The sequence below is a fragment of the Juglans microcarpa x Juglans regia genome, chromosome 1D (assembly GCF_004785595.1).
Source record: "Juglans microcarpa x Juglans regia isolate MS1-56 chromosome 1D, Jm3101_v1.0, whole genome shotgun sequence".
NCBI classification, from domain to species: domain Eukaryota; kingdom Viridiplantae; phylum Streptophyta; class Magnoliopsida; order Fagales; family Juglandaceae; genus Juglans; species Juglans microcarpa x Juglans regia.
In genome coordinates this window covers 39,780,740-39,797,248 of record NC_054594.1, presented here as the reverse complement: position 1 = coordinate 39,797,248, position 16,509 = coordinate 39,780,740, and the positions used below count along the sequence as shown (strand labels likewise).

General features: G+C 40.4%; 1 protein-coding gene across 1 annotated transcript; it reads right to left on the bottom strand.

Moving 5' to 3' along the window:
* Nucleotides 1-7,702: 7,702 nt before the first annotated feature.
* Nucleotides 7,703-15,881, bottom strand: LOC121247404 (U-box domain-containing protein 35-like). Its single transcript, XM_041145762.1, has 10 exons — nucleotides 15,695-15,881; nucleotides 14,420-14,544; nucleotides 14,102-14,220; nucleotides 13,453-13,664; nucleotides 13,322-13,367; nucleotides 12,278-12,578; nucleotides 10,951-11,052; nucleotides 10,448-10,876; nucleotides 8,889-9,644; nucleotides 7,703-8,119 (listed from the first exon to the last, which is right to left on the bottom strand). The coding sequence occupies exons 1-10, from the start codon at nucleotides 15,879-15,881 to the stop codon at nucleotides 8,030-8,032; spliced, it is 2,367 nt and encodes a 788-aa protein (XP_041001696.1). The 3' UTR covers nucleotides 7,703-8,029.
* Nucleotides 15,882-16,509: the final 628 nt, after the last annotated feature.

The following is a 16,509-nucleotide window of genomic DNA, read 5'->3' as shown; positions in this document are numbered from 1 at the left end:
TACGTACATGCGTAATAAAATGGTTTTTTTTTTTCCTCTTTAAATCATTTTCGTTGATGTCTACAAACTTATATTCATCGAATTGGATTGTCCACAACCTCGAACTCTTATATAGACAATCCTGACTTGCTCAATTTGGGTCAGACTTGTGCGATGGATCGGATTTGCTCTGTTGTTTTTATTGTTTTTGACTACCGTTTCAGATAGGGCAGGGGGAGAGTACACGTACCCTGCACAGGACAGTCCAGTGCAATTTTAGTACTGTTCATGCACTGTCCCAAACGCATTGCCAGCTGAAAAATTAGTTGTATTAACTACCATCAGTCTACAAAGACTACAAGTTTCAGGATTCGGCGAAGTTTTGGGTGTTTTTGGGCAATTTTTTTTTCAAGCCACCTCTCTTTTTATTAAAAATAAAAAAAAAATCTTAATTTATGGCGGAAGAAAATTTTACTACAAACCTTAAAGAAAAACTATAGTGGAAAAGAATCACCCTTCCTACTTGGAAACAACCTAGAAAAACCCATGAACCAACCAACTTAAAACGCATTCCTCAAGAAAGAAATCCCAAGCTTGTCGGTATGCAATAAGCCCCTAAGCAGCAGTGTAATTCTTGACAAAGAGTCCTGACCACTTGAAATACCTTCCGATCCCATTCTGGCAAGCAAATTAGCAGGTACATTCCCTTATGCCTTATAGTGAAGGTGATCTCTTTTAAAAGAGACGAGTTCTTCCCAATAATTTATGGCGGAAGAAAGAACCGAATCTACCACAATCTTTGAATGCATTTCCAACTCAACTTTTGAAATCCCACAATGCCAAACCATTTTTACCCCATGTAGAAGTGCCAAAAAGTCTTCAAAATTGTTAGTACCATTGCCAAGAGAAAGGGAAAAAGAGGAAATCATCTTGCCTTTATCATCCCGAATCACACCCCTTGCACCGATAGCACCTATGTTTCCCCTACTGCTTCTATCTACATTAAGCTTAAACCATCCAGGTTGAGGCCTTTTTCCATTGCACTACATGGACTGGCTTTGTACATGTGAGGGAGTAAAAATAAAGATAATGGCCTTGGGCCCAATAAGAGACAAGGGGTAGGGAGGCACACGGAGAATGCTAAAAGTAAGGGCTAGGTGACAATAGGGGACAACATGAGCATGTCAAGGGGCAAGCAGTCAGAAAGGTCATGGGGACAGCACGTCAAGGGGGTAAGAAGGGTCATGGGGGACAAGGGCGCATGGGATGTTAGGGAGGGGGACGCACGTAGGAAAAATGATTCAGATAAATAGAGGGAAATATTCTCCTTCTCCGGGTCAGCTTCTTCTTCGTCTTCAGTTCTTCTTCCTCTTCGACCTCTCCTCTAACCAGAGAACATAGAGCTCCAGCGAATGTCTCTCCTTCGTAAATTTATATATAGCATCATTATTGTATAGTGAGATATGAGAGACCATGAAAGACTGTAAATAAGAATATTATAGTGGATTTCTCCTCTCCAAACGCCCGTGGACGTAGGCATTAAATCGAACCATGTAAATCCATTTGTTCATCTCTTTTATTTCTCTACATTTATGTTTTTCATTCACCGCTATGGACGTACTCATCGCCGCCGTACAGCCGCATTGAAATACTGCAGGGGGCTCCAAACAACACCAAATGAGGCCCAAGTCGCCCAGTGGGCCGAGAAAGACTCTTTCTCCCCTTCCGGCCTGTTGAACGATTTATTTTTTATCGCATCAACAGTACACTCAAATGAGTATTCTCGATTTCTTTAACGTTTACATTTATGAAAAATGGGCGGATCGTGGGTGAGAAATGATTAAATCTTTCTCGCTCAGGCGAGGGAATCAGTCAACTCCTCGCCCCTGCACTCGAATCGCTCTACCACAAAAAGAAAAATATATACATTGTTCGGACACTTGCACTTCCGAGTCATTAGTGGCCAAATATTGTGCATCTAAAAGTACACAGTAGCCACGAGCCAGGGCATAGTACCACGGTAGGCACTGTGCACTTAAGTGCACAGTGCCACCCACGTAGAAGCCATGCATGGCAACTGAACGGGTGCACTTCCCATGCACCCATTGGCAGCCCATACCCACGGTGTGGCGCCACCGGCTGGCACTCTGAGCTGCCGTGAAGGCCCTTAGCATTCTCTGTCGCGGCCGCGGGGGTCATAGTAGTTGCTGGCCGTGCACAGCGGGGCAACGTGTAAACGTTGCCCAACGCCCCCGAGAGGCTCACGACTAACCATCGTGAGCCCGTCTGACACTCCGGCGGCCACCACTTGGGCCGTAGGGAGTTTCTGTTTGGGGTGACGTGATCCCCCTCCCGCGAGGCCGCGCCTGGTGGTTCGTGTCCTCACCACAGCGCACGTACGCACGGAGAGGCCACATCCTCGCTATGGCTAGGCTCGAGGCTACGCCGGCGATGTCCATGCCAGCCGTCGGCGTAGCCCCTGGGAAACGACCCATGGCTGCCTGCCTGTGGCAGAGGGATTGCAGAGCCACCGGCAGGCGCACCACAACTAGGGCATACATCCTCCTCCTACCCTTCAGCTCGGGCACACCCCCATGGTCCTCCTCCACCTCATCGGCTCAGCAAACATGTCCACGATCCCCTTCCACCATTCGGACCGGCAGATGCACCACCACACGGGGTCCTCCATAGCTCCCCCGCCTCTCCTCCAGCTCGGGCACTACCCCCACGGGGTCTTCCGCAACTCCTCTACCCTTCGGCTCGGCAGCCATTCTGCGCAGGCCCTTTGCCAGCTCACGGTCCACGGTAGCCCTTTGGCTAGGTAGACACCCCCACGGGGTCCTCCTCCCCTTTGGCTTGGCAAACACCCCCACCTTCTCCACCTCATCTGCTCAGGAACTTAGCTCGATGCTCGGAAGCACCGCACGACACCTCCTTAGCTCAGAAGCCACTCAACTCGCCACCATTGCTTGGCCACTATACGGACACCAAGCTCGGATGCAAAGATCGGACACCATCACAGCTCGGAGATGACCAACTGGGACAACCACTCGGGAAACAGCTGCATGCACGGCTCGGGAGACGTAGCTCGGGAAACCAATAGTTGCATGCGCGGTTCGGAAGAAACAGCTCGGGAAGTAATCGCATGCACGACTCGGGAAACTGACAAGGCCGGAAGGGGAGAAAGAGTCATTCCTGGCCCATTGGGCGACTTGGGCCTCTTTCGGTATTGTTTGGAGCCCTCGGCAGTATTTCGGTGCAGTTGTACGGCGACAGTGCTTACGTTCATAGCGGTGAATAGAATACATAAATGCAGAGAAATAAAAGAGATGAACACATAGATTTACATGGTTCGGCTTGATGCCTACGTCTATGGGCATTTGGAGAGGAGAAATCTATTATAATATTCTTATTTACAGTCTCTCATGGTCTCTCATATCTCACTATACAATAATAATGTTGTATATATAAATTTACTGAAGGAGAGACATTTGTTGGAGCTCTATGTTCTCTGGTTAGAGGAGAGGTCGAAGAGGAAGAAGAACTGAAGACGAAGAAGAAGCCGACCTAGAGAAGGAGAACCTTTCCCTCTATTTATCTGAATCCATTTTCTTGCGTGCGTCCCCCTCCCTGACATCCCATGCACCCTTGTCCCCCATGACTCTTTTGACCCCTTTGGCGTGCTATCTCCCATGACCATTCTAACCACTTGCCCCTTGACATGCTCCTGTTGTCCCCTATTGTCACCTAGCCCTTGCTTTCAGCACTCTCTGCATGCCTCCCTGCCCCTTGTCTCTTACTGGGCCCAAGGCCAGTATCTTTATTTTTACTCCATATGTGGTCGAGTCCATCTCCCGCCTTAGCCGAGCTACGTGCTCGCGCCATATGCGGTTGAGCCAGCCTCCCGCCACATCCGAGCTTCTCGCTTGAACCATATGCGGTCGAGTCCATCCCTCGCCTTAGCCGAGTTTCGCGCTCGCACTCAACGCGGTCAAGTCCATCTCCCGCCTTAGATGAGCCACATGCTCGCACTCTACACAGTCAAACTCTCAGTTCGAAAATATTTGTTTTTTGCGCCAGAGGAACAAATGAACAAGAACCGGCCTCCAGAATTTATTTCCCTACATATCCAGGCAGATCAAGTCGACAACATTTTTACCTCTAAAGATTCTCAAGGTCCTTACCTGCCCTTAAGAATCGTGGGATACTGTGAGGGAGTAAAAATAAAGATATTGGTCTTGGGCCCAATAAGAGATAATGGGCAGGGAGGCACGTGAAGAGTGCTAAAAGTAAGGGCTAGGTGATAATAGGGGACATCGCTCCAGGGGCATGTCAAGGGGCAAGCGATCAGAAGGGTCATGGGGGACAGCACGCCAAGGGGGTCAGAAGGGTCATGGGGGATAAGGGCGCATGGGATGTCAGGGAAGAGGACACGCGCAGGAAAATAGATTCAGATAAATAGAGGGAAAGGTTCTCCTTCTCTGGGTCAGCTTCTTCTTCGTCTTCAGTTCTTCTTCCTCTTCGACCTCTCGTCTAACCAGAGAACATAGAGCTCTAGCGAATGTCTCTCCTTCAGTAAATTTATATACAGCATCATTATTGTATAATGAGATATGAGAGACTGTAAACAAGAATATTATAGTGGATTTCTTCTCTCCAAACGCCGATGGACGTAGCCATTAAACCGAACCATGTAAATCTATGTGTTCATCTCTTTTATTTCTCTACATTTATGTTTTCCATTCACCGCTATGGACATACGCACCACCACCGTACAGCCGCACCAAAATGCTACCGGGGGCACCAAACAACACCGAACGAGACCCAAGTTGCCCAGTGGGCTGTGAATGACTTTTTCTCCCCTTCCGGCCTGTTGAGCGATTTTTACCGCATCAACAGTACAAATCGGTTTAGAAGAGAGGTCTAAATCAGCCAACAACATTTCATCTTGTCTAGACATAGGTTTGACAGCTTTTAATTTCTCACTGATCTTCACTATCCAGAATTTAATACTCCTCCAAACTTCCTCCACTGATTCATGCTTATTATCCATTCTAGCATTGCACCTATGAGCCCACAAGCGCCAAGTAACAAGTGATGGGATGATACCAAGAAGCTGGCCCTTGATCGTTGTATTAGAGGCTTTGTTAAACCAATAATGCACCGTTTCTCTCCAGGTGTGATACGAATGGCTTGCCAGCCCTACTTGAGTTGCACATTTAATGTGCTTGTTTTAAGAGTAATGTCAACATGGAAGAGACGCGAAAGAGTAATGAAGAGGAATGCACCCATGTTTTGATTTGTGAAGTAATCAAGGTGGTCTGAAGGCAAAATTCATCGAGTAGAAAAAAAGAAGAAGTGAAGTTGCTAAATAAGCAATTACCGCATGCACACTTTCACAAGGTACTACTGGGCACAATGCTCTTACCTGAAGAAATTTGTCCCCATCAGTCCATTACTTTCTCCTTTGAATGATTCTGAGGTCATGTTTATCCGTCTTCGTCCACAAGGATTCAGAAATCAGAATCCAAATCAAATAAAAGGTATTTACATTTTGGTCCCATGATAATTTATTTACTTCTAACTCTCAGTCCCCACAACCTTACCAAGTCGCCACCTTCGTTTAGAAGGGGAACATGGTTTGTCTGTGAAACTCGAGAATCGAAGTGAATATAACTGTGGGTTTAACTTGCAACAGAGATGGCAGGGTTGGAGGACGTGCAGAGGATGGTTGTTTTGTGATAAAGTGTTAAAAATTATATGATTAAGTTGCTAAAATGAATGATTTGTTTAACCAAAGAATGAATTAAGCACTTAAGTATATAGTAAAGTTTAATGCTCGACTCAACGTTAAATTCTGATATTTTTGTTAATATTGCAGGGCATTGTGGGAAAGATATTAAAATTATATGGGTAATATTGGAAGTACCCAACTAGCATGGCAGCAACAATAGAAACGCACAGCAGCTAGGGATTGGAAACAAAATAAAGACAAGAAATGAAAGAGGGCAGGGGAGGCACGATCATGGCTTCACCGTGTGGCCTCACAGCAAATCCACTCACGCGAGGTGCTGCACTGCACTGCACTGCACAGACGAAACGCACAGCAGCAGAGGGCCGCACCACAAACGCAGGAGCTGGAGACGAGTTCACGCTGAACCGCTCACGCACTCACAGCACGGACTCAAAACGCGGGGCTGCAGACATGAAACGCGGATCTGTGCTGGCAGAAATGGACAGCAGCACGCATGCACGAAGTGGAATGCGAAATCAGAGAACAAAACGCACGAACGGCAAGCAATCGGCTCAGGAGATGCGCAGATGAAGGTGAACTGCTGGACTGGCTCAAAACGCAGGAGGTGGAGAGATGAAATGCGGAAGCTGGGCTGGCAAAACGCATGAAAAGGCCACGACGCACGCACACTCAAAACGCAGAGAGGGGCTGGGCAAAACGCAGAGAGGGTTAGAGAGTATAAAGAGAAAAAGAAATTTTCATGCGCCGCTCTCGCCGTTTTTAGTTTTTGCTTTTTCCGTTTTCGTCTGTTTTTTTCTTCAGCATTGTTTTTACTCTGAGATTTTTCTTCCGGTATTATTTTTCTGCTGCTGGTTCTTCTTCTTCGGCTTTTGGGGTTTTCAGCACATTTGGAGATTACAGTATTTTCATTTTGCAATTTTTGTTTAGTGCAGTAATTAGTGATGTTGGATTTTAATCTTCTTGAACATTTTGTTAATCTAGAGATGATAGGCTAGATTTTTAGCTTGGGATTCAATGAGTAACTCATGACTATTTGGGGTTGGATTCTCTTCAATATTTAGTGCTTTTGATGATTAACTTGATGGATTATATTTCAATGTGCATCTAGAAAAGATTAGAGTTCTTTGTTCTTGGTTTAGATCAATTGTAGACGTAAAGGCACAATTGATACTTGAACAAGTAACATGACTTTGATGTTTTTCTTTCACTTTTATATAATTGTCATATAATTTGTCAAGTAGTTTTGTTAGAATAAAAATGGTGGTTCATTGCTATATCATCCGACCATGATTTTCTAGGAATGAAAAAATGGTTGAGAGAAAATGAAAAGAGAAGTAAATCCATCACCAAATTAGTGGGCGAAAATTGCATCCCAAGTGTTTGTTTAATTGCTTCTTACAAGTTTAAGTCAACTCCCGCACATTTTCTTTAAATCTCTTGATTCTTAGCAATTTTAGAAAAATAGATTCACTGTTATTTTCAGCTTTACTTATGCTTGAGCTTCCCGACAATTTCTCTCATAATTCATTCCACACTCCTTTAGTAAATAGCCCCATTTAGGTGTGAATATAGTTAGCGGTTAAGTTCTAAAATTTATTCTTCTTTTCTTTTTATTATTTTTTGTTCATTGCTAACTCATTTAGTTTAATCTTTTCTTATCATTTCAAACTTTCGTGTCACTCTAAACGGTAATATGATGTCTTGCGAAAATGAAATGTTTGCTAAACTCATTGTCCCTGTGAATTCGATCTTGGGATTTACCCTTGTATTACTTTGACAGCTTCTACGCTTGGAAGTCAAAATTAAAAGCTGATCATTTTGGGTCTAGAGGAAGGTGGCAACTTGGCAAGTACGATGTTTGATTTCAACATTCACAGCATTGATGTTCCTTCCTCTGTAGTTACACCCATATTTGTGCTTCTTCTAGCGTGAAATCTTCTTGGAGTGAACTAACATCAACCCTCATAGTTTATTGCACTTCATTGTCCATCATTATATATACAAAAACAAATTTTCACTTTCTAAACACAATTTCCAAAACAGAAACCTCAAGTTAGAGGAAGCCTTCTGAATCTTCTCAGTATGTGAATATATTGTCGAAGAAAGAACAAGCGCCTGGTCTATGTAGTAAGTTGAACAATTTCATATGCTGATATGGACCAAATTTTGATTTATTGAACAAATTTCAGCCTCAAGTTACTCACATTGACCTGCTAGCAATATCATGTGAATCAACGTAAATAAAGCAACTTTCATACTTGATCTACATGCTTTTTTCTCAAAACGTTTACCGATCTATGCCTGACTGTCTTCCTTTAAGGAAGATGTGCTTGATCTGCTCTTTGAGATTCCTGAGTCCACAAGGAGTGGATCACTCATAACATCCTGCATCAACAACGTCATACATTCATAATTGTCCAAGCTCAGGACTTTTACAAGTTAGTCAATCTGTTTTTGTGCAGAGTCCATAATATGCAATGGCATTTTTTTCTCAACCCTCTAAAGTCTTAAATAAATTCTAACTAATAGCAAATTAAATGAACACATTTGAGGTCATCAAGGAGGGCCTTACCTACAATTAAATGCTTCCCTTTTAATGCGTTATTAATGATACTGGAGACCACTTTGATGATTCTATCATCCAGTTTTATGAGATGTGCCTTCCAGTGCGCTGCCAGTCTTAATGACAAATTATAATATATTTCTTTGACATTTGTTTAGGTCTTGTTGCTCAGTTATCAATGATGATCTCATAGCCCGCCTGCCATAGGACGGTCTCCAAAGACTTTCCTGCAGCACCTATGGTAGGTATGCTTTTTTATTGAGCCCAATGGTTGCTCTTTTTCCGAAGTACATAACTTTCAGCAAATGTGTTAATATTTTGCATAATGAATAACAGTTTCAATCTTCGGTGTAGATGGGTGTTCTTCCTAGACTCGTTTTTGTCATATTCGGGTCCATTGACTGGTCTTGTTTTTCTTTTCAAGGAATAATTGTCTACAGCACAAAGAAAACTATTGTATTGCCTTTTATATGCTTACTTCTTGATTTGGAGAAGATTTAATTCCATTCAATTGCTAAGTTAAATTAATGGAATGGTATCATGGCTCATTCAGTGTCCAATGCTCCGGATAATCTATATTTTGGAACTTACCTGTTGCACTAAGACAGCGCTGTGATTTGGAGAGAGGCCAGCACTGCCACCTAAAAGGACGCGGTTCATCTTTTCTTCAGCTAGTTCTTTCAGTCTAAGGAGCTCTGGCAGTACTTCCTTGCAAAGATCTGGCCTGTCTTTTCGTCTGAGCTCTGCACATTGAAGTGATAGCTTTGCAAAGCACAAGGCTTCTTCTACTGGCCAATTGGTCACAGCTGGGTCCAACATCTCTGTGAACGTGCCTTTCTCAATAGAGTTTCCAACATAGTGAGTCAGGCCCATCGGTGGCTTGGCTGTTAGCAATTGCAGAAGCACGATTCCCAGGGAATAGATATCAGATTTTACACCAAGCATTCCTGTTTGTTGATATTCTGGATCAATATAGCAGAACGTTCCAGCTGTTGACGTCATGTGGTACTGTGTTACATTTTCAGCCACTGCAGGTACAAGCCTTGCCAATCCGACATCACTAATCTTACTGACATAGTTGTGGTCTAGCAAAATGTTTCCTGGCTTGAGGTCACGGTGTACCAGCGGCTCTGGCTTTGTCTGATGGAGAAAGAGTAGCCCAGTGGCGATTTCTGCTGCAATTTTGAACCTGTGTTGCCAAGAGAGAACCGGGCTGTTTCCTTTCCGGAAAAGGCGATCATCTAAACTTCCATTAGCCATGTATTCATAGACTAGGATGCCATACTCAGGACATGCTCCTAGAAGGAGTACCATATTGGGATGTCGTATACAGCTAAGTACGTCAATCTGCAATAGAATATTCAAGGAAGATGTAAGAATCAACTCTCAGTTCTATATTGGTGACTTTCTTGTCATATTGAGGAGGAAGCAGTTAAGAAAATGAAGTTTCTGATCGGGTAGTTTCACAAGCTATTTTGGTATAAAGGAAATATTCATCGTTGTAAAGAATTAATCATATGGTTATCATTGCAGATCCTACCTTGAATAAAATATTTGAGCTGTTCACCGGTTACCTTACCATATACACCTGTTTTGTATTTACGTCTCTGCTGATAATTGGGTCATAGTCAGAGAATCAAATTCACATGAAGCTATGAGCATATCCATAGATGTTAAGCATGACTTGAGCTGTTAAATTGGGACTATATATATTCTTCTTCTGAACTTTGTCTTTCCAGCTATTATTCTGCTCAATGTATGATGTGATGTGAAATTCTAGATTGAAAAATGGTGTTTTCCTTTCTATTGTATTTGTGAAAGGGACGCTACAGTTCTCTCTTACTTGACCAAGTTGTCTTGTAGAGGATTCTTATAGCCAATGGCATTAGCATCTTTCATTTATGACAAGGGTATCAAGTCTATAGCCAAGGCTCCTTGAAATTGTGGTGGATTTTTATTCAACTAAAATTCATGTATCAATAACCAAAATTGGAAATGCATGTTGTAATCAGTTGCTCTGCATATATTGTTTCAATTGGTTTTTTTGTGTAATGTTTTTATTGCTATTTTGATTTTGGATGGAGTTGAGTTGTGTTGTGTCAAGTGTTTTATTTGTATCTGTTAGGCAAATGATATTCTTGGTTCCTCACCTCTTGCTGAAATTGTGATCTCCCTTGAGCAGCATCTGGACGCAAAAGCTTGACTGCAACCGGCGTATGATCAAGGTAACACCTAAAGACAGGGCCATAGCCTCCTTCCCCAATCTTGCGAGACTCAGCAAAGGATTCTGTTGCATCCTCAATCTCTTCGATGGTGTATCTTCTGTATTTGATATCACTTTTGGCTAGACTATCTAATACCTTCCTCATTTGCTCTGCTTCTCTGAGAGCTTTGATTTCTGCGTTTGCTCTTCTTTGTGATTCCAACTCTGCAATCCTCTTTGCTGCATCAGCTGCTTCCATGGCTGCCCTGCACCTGGCTTTCTCTTGCTCTGCTATTGCCAGTGCAGCTTCCTCTGACAGTCTTGCCTCTTCTAATTTTCTCTCCTCTTCAAGTCTCCAATGTTGCAGCTCCATTGCCTATGGTAAGTACAACATTAGGAATTATCTTTGAGTGTTGAGAATGCACATAGTATAATTGTTTTTGTCAATACATTTTGTTTTGCTGTAAGGGCTTCGCTGCATGCTTTGCTATACATGTCCATTGTTTGCTTTAGCTCTAGCTTCAACCTCCTCATCTCAGTTTCCACATCATCCTGTATGTTTTTAATACCTGTTAGGTGGAAGTTATCTTACTCAAACAATAACAAAATGTGGAAGTCATCTGGTGACCTAAACATAGTACCATCTTTTTTAGCAACATTGGTACTTCAAGGTCAGCATGTGTTTTGGCTATGTGGGGTAGGCTATCGCATTCCTATAATCCTCTTGGGGTTTAAGATATGTTACAGAACATTGAAAAGAATTTTTGTGTGAGATTCATAAGAAATGGGAGTATTGGAAGTATTTCATTTTCTTTTATATCACAAGTGGACACTGTATCATTTCTTATACTCTATCTGCTGTGTATTTTTGGAACGGTATCAAGGAAAAATTTTGCTTATCTGGGAAAATTTTTCTTAAACAAATAACAAGTTGTGGAGGGATATTCTTTGTTCAAGCGTTCGGAGTGGACATGGCATTTCCATTGGCTCGATGACAGTAGTAAATGGCTTGATTTCTCTAAGCTTCATGTTCTAAAGAACATAAAATGGTAAAAGAAAGGAACTTCAGAAATATAGAAATGTTTAGTTGGTTTAAAATTTTACATTGTATCCGAATTTAGCAAATCCTCAGGATTTATATCACTAAAAGTGAAATAAACACAAATATATTATTATATGCAACATATGTCTGATAGTTCTAGGTACATATTATTGTCCTAGGCTTTGAGTTGGGTTGCTCTATACTTTGGCAAGCCAACCAAAAGAAGCCTTAAATTGTGGTGGTTTCACGACATCACACCAAATCTAGGTTTGAAAATTTCAGCATAAGTATGCTCCTTGAATGAAATAAGGCTGGGTTAGGATGTGGGGCTTAGCGCCCTTGCCAAGTTGGAATTCTGCTACACGCTTCCACTGTATACATGATAGCGTGCGCAATACCAATTCAGAATAATATCGTGCAAAAGATAGATAACTAACTCATAGAGTCATAAATCCTATTTTGTAAAACTAGTATATTTCCTTTAATTCAACGAGTAAATCTTCGTTTCTGAGAGAAATGGTAAAACTAATAAGAATAAACTGTCATTTTTCCCCATCTTGAATGTGCTAATACAAATTAATGACTTGATCCTCATCTTTGCTGTATAAGATAAGATCACTATCGAACAGATTACCGTTATCGAATATTTTTGGTTACTTATGTCACGCGTGCATATGGTTGCTTCCAGCACAGGATAGTGTATAAAAAGAAAAGCTGTTTCTAAGAAGATCATACCGTTACCATGTTTTGAGACGACCATGAAGATGATGTTCTACTGCTCTCCCGTGAGAATGATAAATCGTGCAAAAAGTTGGGATCATTGAACTTGGGTCCCAACCGTATTGATCCTGTGCTTTGATCTGAGCTGGTTGAAAACTGCGAGGTTGGGGCCGAATCAGAAAAATCGTACAGGGAAGAAGACATCTGATCAGTGCTTGGCCTTCCAGAACTTATAAAGGATATGTCAGTATCTGATTCGGACATGTCCAGATGGGACCTCACATTCAAACCTCTTCCTCCTTTTGTGAATTGTGGCCTGCGTTTAGTCACGGCAAATGGCATTCAAACTTGTATTCCAGCACTCTTTTTTGTTGATTATTGTTCCCTCATATGTGTACATATAAACTTCTGGTAGATTAGTCAAATTATAGTCTACTCTGATCATTCTATATATAATCCAATCTATTGATTAAAATAAAAAGGATTGAATCAAATATAATCAGATCAAATGATATGAATGGAACAAGTTCAATTTTAAAAGTTCTAACATAATCTGGTCATGTATTTAGATTTCAAACGACTAAAACTCTTCAGGGTGGTGCTTGAAATTCAAAGTGGCCAACTTGCCAAGAAGATAAAAGAATCTGATCACAATCATGAGCTTTCAAATATCAACCAATTGATGCTGAGCAGAGCATAAGAGGCAGTCAAAATTTGAATATCAAACAGCTAATGAAAACAATGGAAACATAAATGGCATTCTCTCTACCTCTTGTCCCCTTTTAAGAATTTAAACAATGATTATGCTGGAAGTATGACAGGAGTTCGCTCAAATTTCCATCTGGATTACCCTGTCAGTTCTAAAAGTTCACAGAACTCGTTGATTGATTAAAACAGAAAGATTTTGTCTTTATCAAGCAAAAATTAAAACCCTTCAACCCTCAAATCCCTTTTTCATTGTGGACAGACGGACAAACATTGATCGATATCCACAATACTCGGGTTTGCAAGCTCACTGCATCATATAATCTGTGATTGGGGAAATCTATCATGACTGACCTGAATGAGTCATCGCATGAGTTTCGAGGCTTGAATGATGTCCTATCTGCTTCATATAAAGGATGAATATTTATCAGTACTTAATAAACAGAAGTTGAGGGAAGTTTGTATTTAACATCACAGGAACAAACCACTTATATTCATGCTACGTCTGGGGGGTGTTTCAGGAGCTTTTACAATGCTGTTACTTAGTTTCTGAATATGGTCAAGTAGTGGGGAAACATAGGGAGCCGGACGAGCAGCATTTCGTACAGAAGAAATTTTCCCTTTGGAGACCACATATACAGTGCAGAAATCTGGTGCCCCTTTCGATACACTACTCGATGTGCTTGATGTCTTGAATCTGCATAAGGAAACTACTGGAAGTAAGCAAACTAGCATTAGTCAACGCATATATAGAAGCTAGTATGTTGGATGTATTTCTGAAATTCAACACTATATACTGTCTCTTAAATGACAGCCATACAATTGAGTATTGAACCCTGCAGCTTCAATTTAAGCTTGCCCACAAAGCATGGTTCGGTTTATGGGATTCCTTAAAATAATTGAAACTAAGATTTGAAAATATGTTATTCAATTGAAAGATGAATTACTTAAACTTCTTTTTTTAGTATGAATTGAGTGGGTAAATTCCAGTTGATTGAGGATGACAACCGACAGGAAACTGGCCCTGCCTGTCTGTAAGCCTTCTTTGAATATGGAAAAAGTTTTGCTAATGGTGCTGAAGTGAATGTGCAACATATAAATATATATATATATATATTTTGGTGAGGCAATTACCTAATAAATGCATGTCGTGACGCACCAAGAACACAGTTCTCTATTGCAGCATAGGAAATGAACTCTGTCAATGCTTTTGCTGTATCCGTGTCTTCGAGTACAACATCTACGCAATGTATCTGAGACAAAATGTCATCATACATGTGAGCAATAACTAACCAAAACAAATAATGGTAGAAAGAACAAGATCAAGCTCGTATCATCAAGAGAAATACAACATATATAATGACTCTTTTTCATGCATGGTACTGGAGAACATATTTTCTCATCGCAAGGAAAAGAAAAAAGAAAAACAATAGGAAACTCCCCAAAACCTACGTCTTTACGAGCACAGTAACAGTGGAAGATGAGGAATAGATCCTTGGTTTCCTTCTCAAGTTTTTGTGCGTGCGGAGAGGCAGCTGCTTTGTTGCTGTCACAAATGATGTATTGGCAGCCCCCATCTGTAACCATAAAAAGTAATTAGAGTTCATAATCTTGCATTCAAAGGGAATATTAGCTAAAAGCAATGTTAGATACAGTCGTAAAATGCGTAAACAGTGTGCAATTCTTTTGAAAAAGAGCAGAGTTGATTAATAATTTTTTTATATAAATTCTATATTTATTCACTTTTTAACAGAAATTACGTAAGTTCTGCAAATATAATTTCTTGTTAGGGAAAATAATAGAAGAGAAGACGCACAGAGCTAGTAGCATTGCTAGCTAGACTGACACCAAAAGCTTTGTTGCTTCGATGCATGTAATTCTCGTTTTGAACTGTTCCTATTGATTTATGCTTTTGCTATCATCGATGTATATATTATTGTTTAGAAATACTATAGCTATAAAAAAAATATAAAAGAAAAATTATAAATTGATGTGTTTTTAATATTCATCAATCAATAAAATCTTTTCTGAACGAAAGCTGCAAGCCTGCATATAAGGCAAGGGTTTTAGGATACTACACTCTTATATATTTTAGGTATTAGTTAGGGAAAATTTTCTGTTGGAAATTTTAATAACAGTAGAAATAAATGAAGTTTGATATACTATAATAATAATAATAATAATAATTCTTAAAAGCTTGTAGAAAGCACTCTAGCTATTAGATTTCCTCATAGTCACAATAGAATAAAATTATATTAAGATAAAGGGATAAATATATTTCGCACCACCTTCAAACTACGAGGGATAAAAATACATAAAATGCCATCAAACTTTAAAAATTAACATTTTGCATATTTTATAAAGGGAAAATGCTGGTCCTCCCGCTAGGATTTTTTAATTTTTGTTACTTAGTAATTAAGAAATTTTTTTTTAATGTTATTGTAAATTTTTTTAAAAAATATTTAAAAGTATTAAAAAAAATACATGTGAAAAAAAGCAATAAAAAAAAAAAAAAAAAAAAAAAAAAAAAAAAAAAAAAAAAAAAACACTCCAAATAGACTAGAGGGAGCCTCCAGCGGGTGCTCTAACGGTGGCTGTTGATCCACCCTTTATAAAGATCTGATATGTTGAATATGTCACTGTCACTTATTTTTCATCCATTTTATCAATCGAAATTGATAAATTAGGGAGGGAGAGAGAGAGAGAGAGAGAGAGAGAGAGAGTTACATGGAGATGAGGATGCCCTGAGAACAACATGGATTAGAACAATAGTTTGTCCCTTGGTGAGAAGATTATCAATCGCCCACCTGAGAGCTGCTTGGCTTCCCTTCTCCTTGTCTACGGCAAGTGCAATAAACCCATTTCCACCTGCACCGATCTTTGACCCAACATTTCCTGATCTTTGAAGCCACATTTTCGTTTGTAGATACAGATCGATCAAACGACTGACCCTACTGTCATGAAAAATAACATAATGCATGCAATCTTTTAACAACCTTTCACAAACAATTCCAGGTGGTGCATATATGGTGACCCAGAAATTCAAAACTTGGACAAAACTTTCACGTAACTTCTTGACCACCTGGCCTCAATGTGTTATTTACTAGACCCACCTGAGAGGCTCAAAACTACTCTCTCTATATCTGTTAAAAAAATAAACTAAAATTCAGATGCCTTTGACCACTTCTTATCTTAGATATCTTTATCTCCATTTTCTATTACTGCTAATTTAGAATAAGAGCCTTCCAAAGAGTTTGAACAAGAGAGAGATCATAAATATAGCAAATATGACCCCCACAATTCTCTCTCTCTCTCACAATGATTTCACTCTCTCCCTGATCTCCCTCTCCTTTTCTAAATGTGGAAAATTAACCATATATGCATGGATATCAGTCAGCAAATGCTATTTTTTTTGAAGAACAGGACGGTACCTAATTTTATTGAATGCCTTTACTTGTGGTGGAGGAAAGGTGTAGTTACAACCAGACACCTGAGAAATACAAATAATCATAAAAGACCAAAACTTAGTCATCAAAAATCTA

Excerpts from the sequence above, each read along its gene's own strand:
- LOC121247404 (XM_041145762.1), bottom strand. The coding sequence starts at position 15,881 with ATGTGGCTTCAAAGATCAGGAAATGTTGGGTCAAAGATCGGTGCAGGT. Across the intron at positions 13,368-13,452 it reads ACGTAGCATGAATATAAGTG|ATAGGACATCATTCAAGCCT; the intron begins GTTTGTTCCTGT and ends TATATGAAGCAG. Across the intron at positions 11,053-12,277 it reads CGTCTCAAAACATGGTAACG|GATGATGTGGAAACTGAGAT; the intron begins GTATGATCTTCT and ends AAAAACATACAG.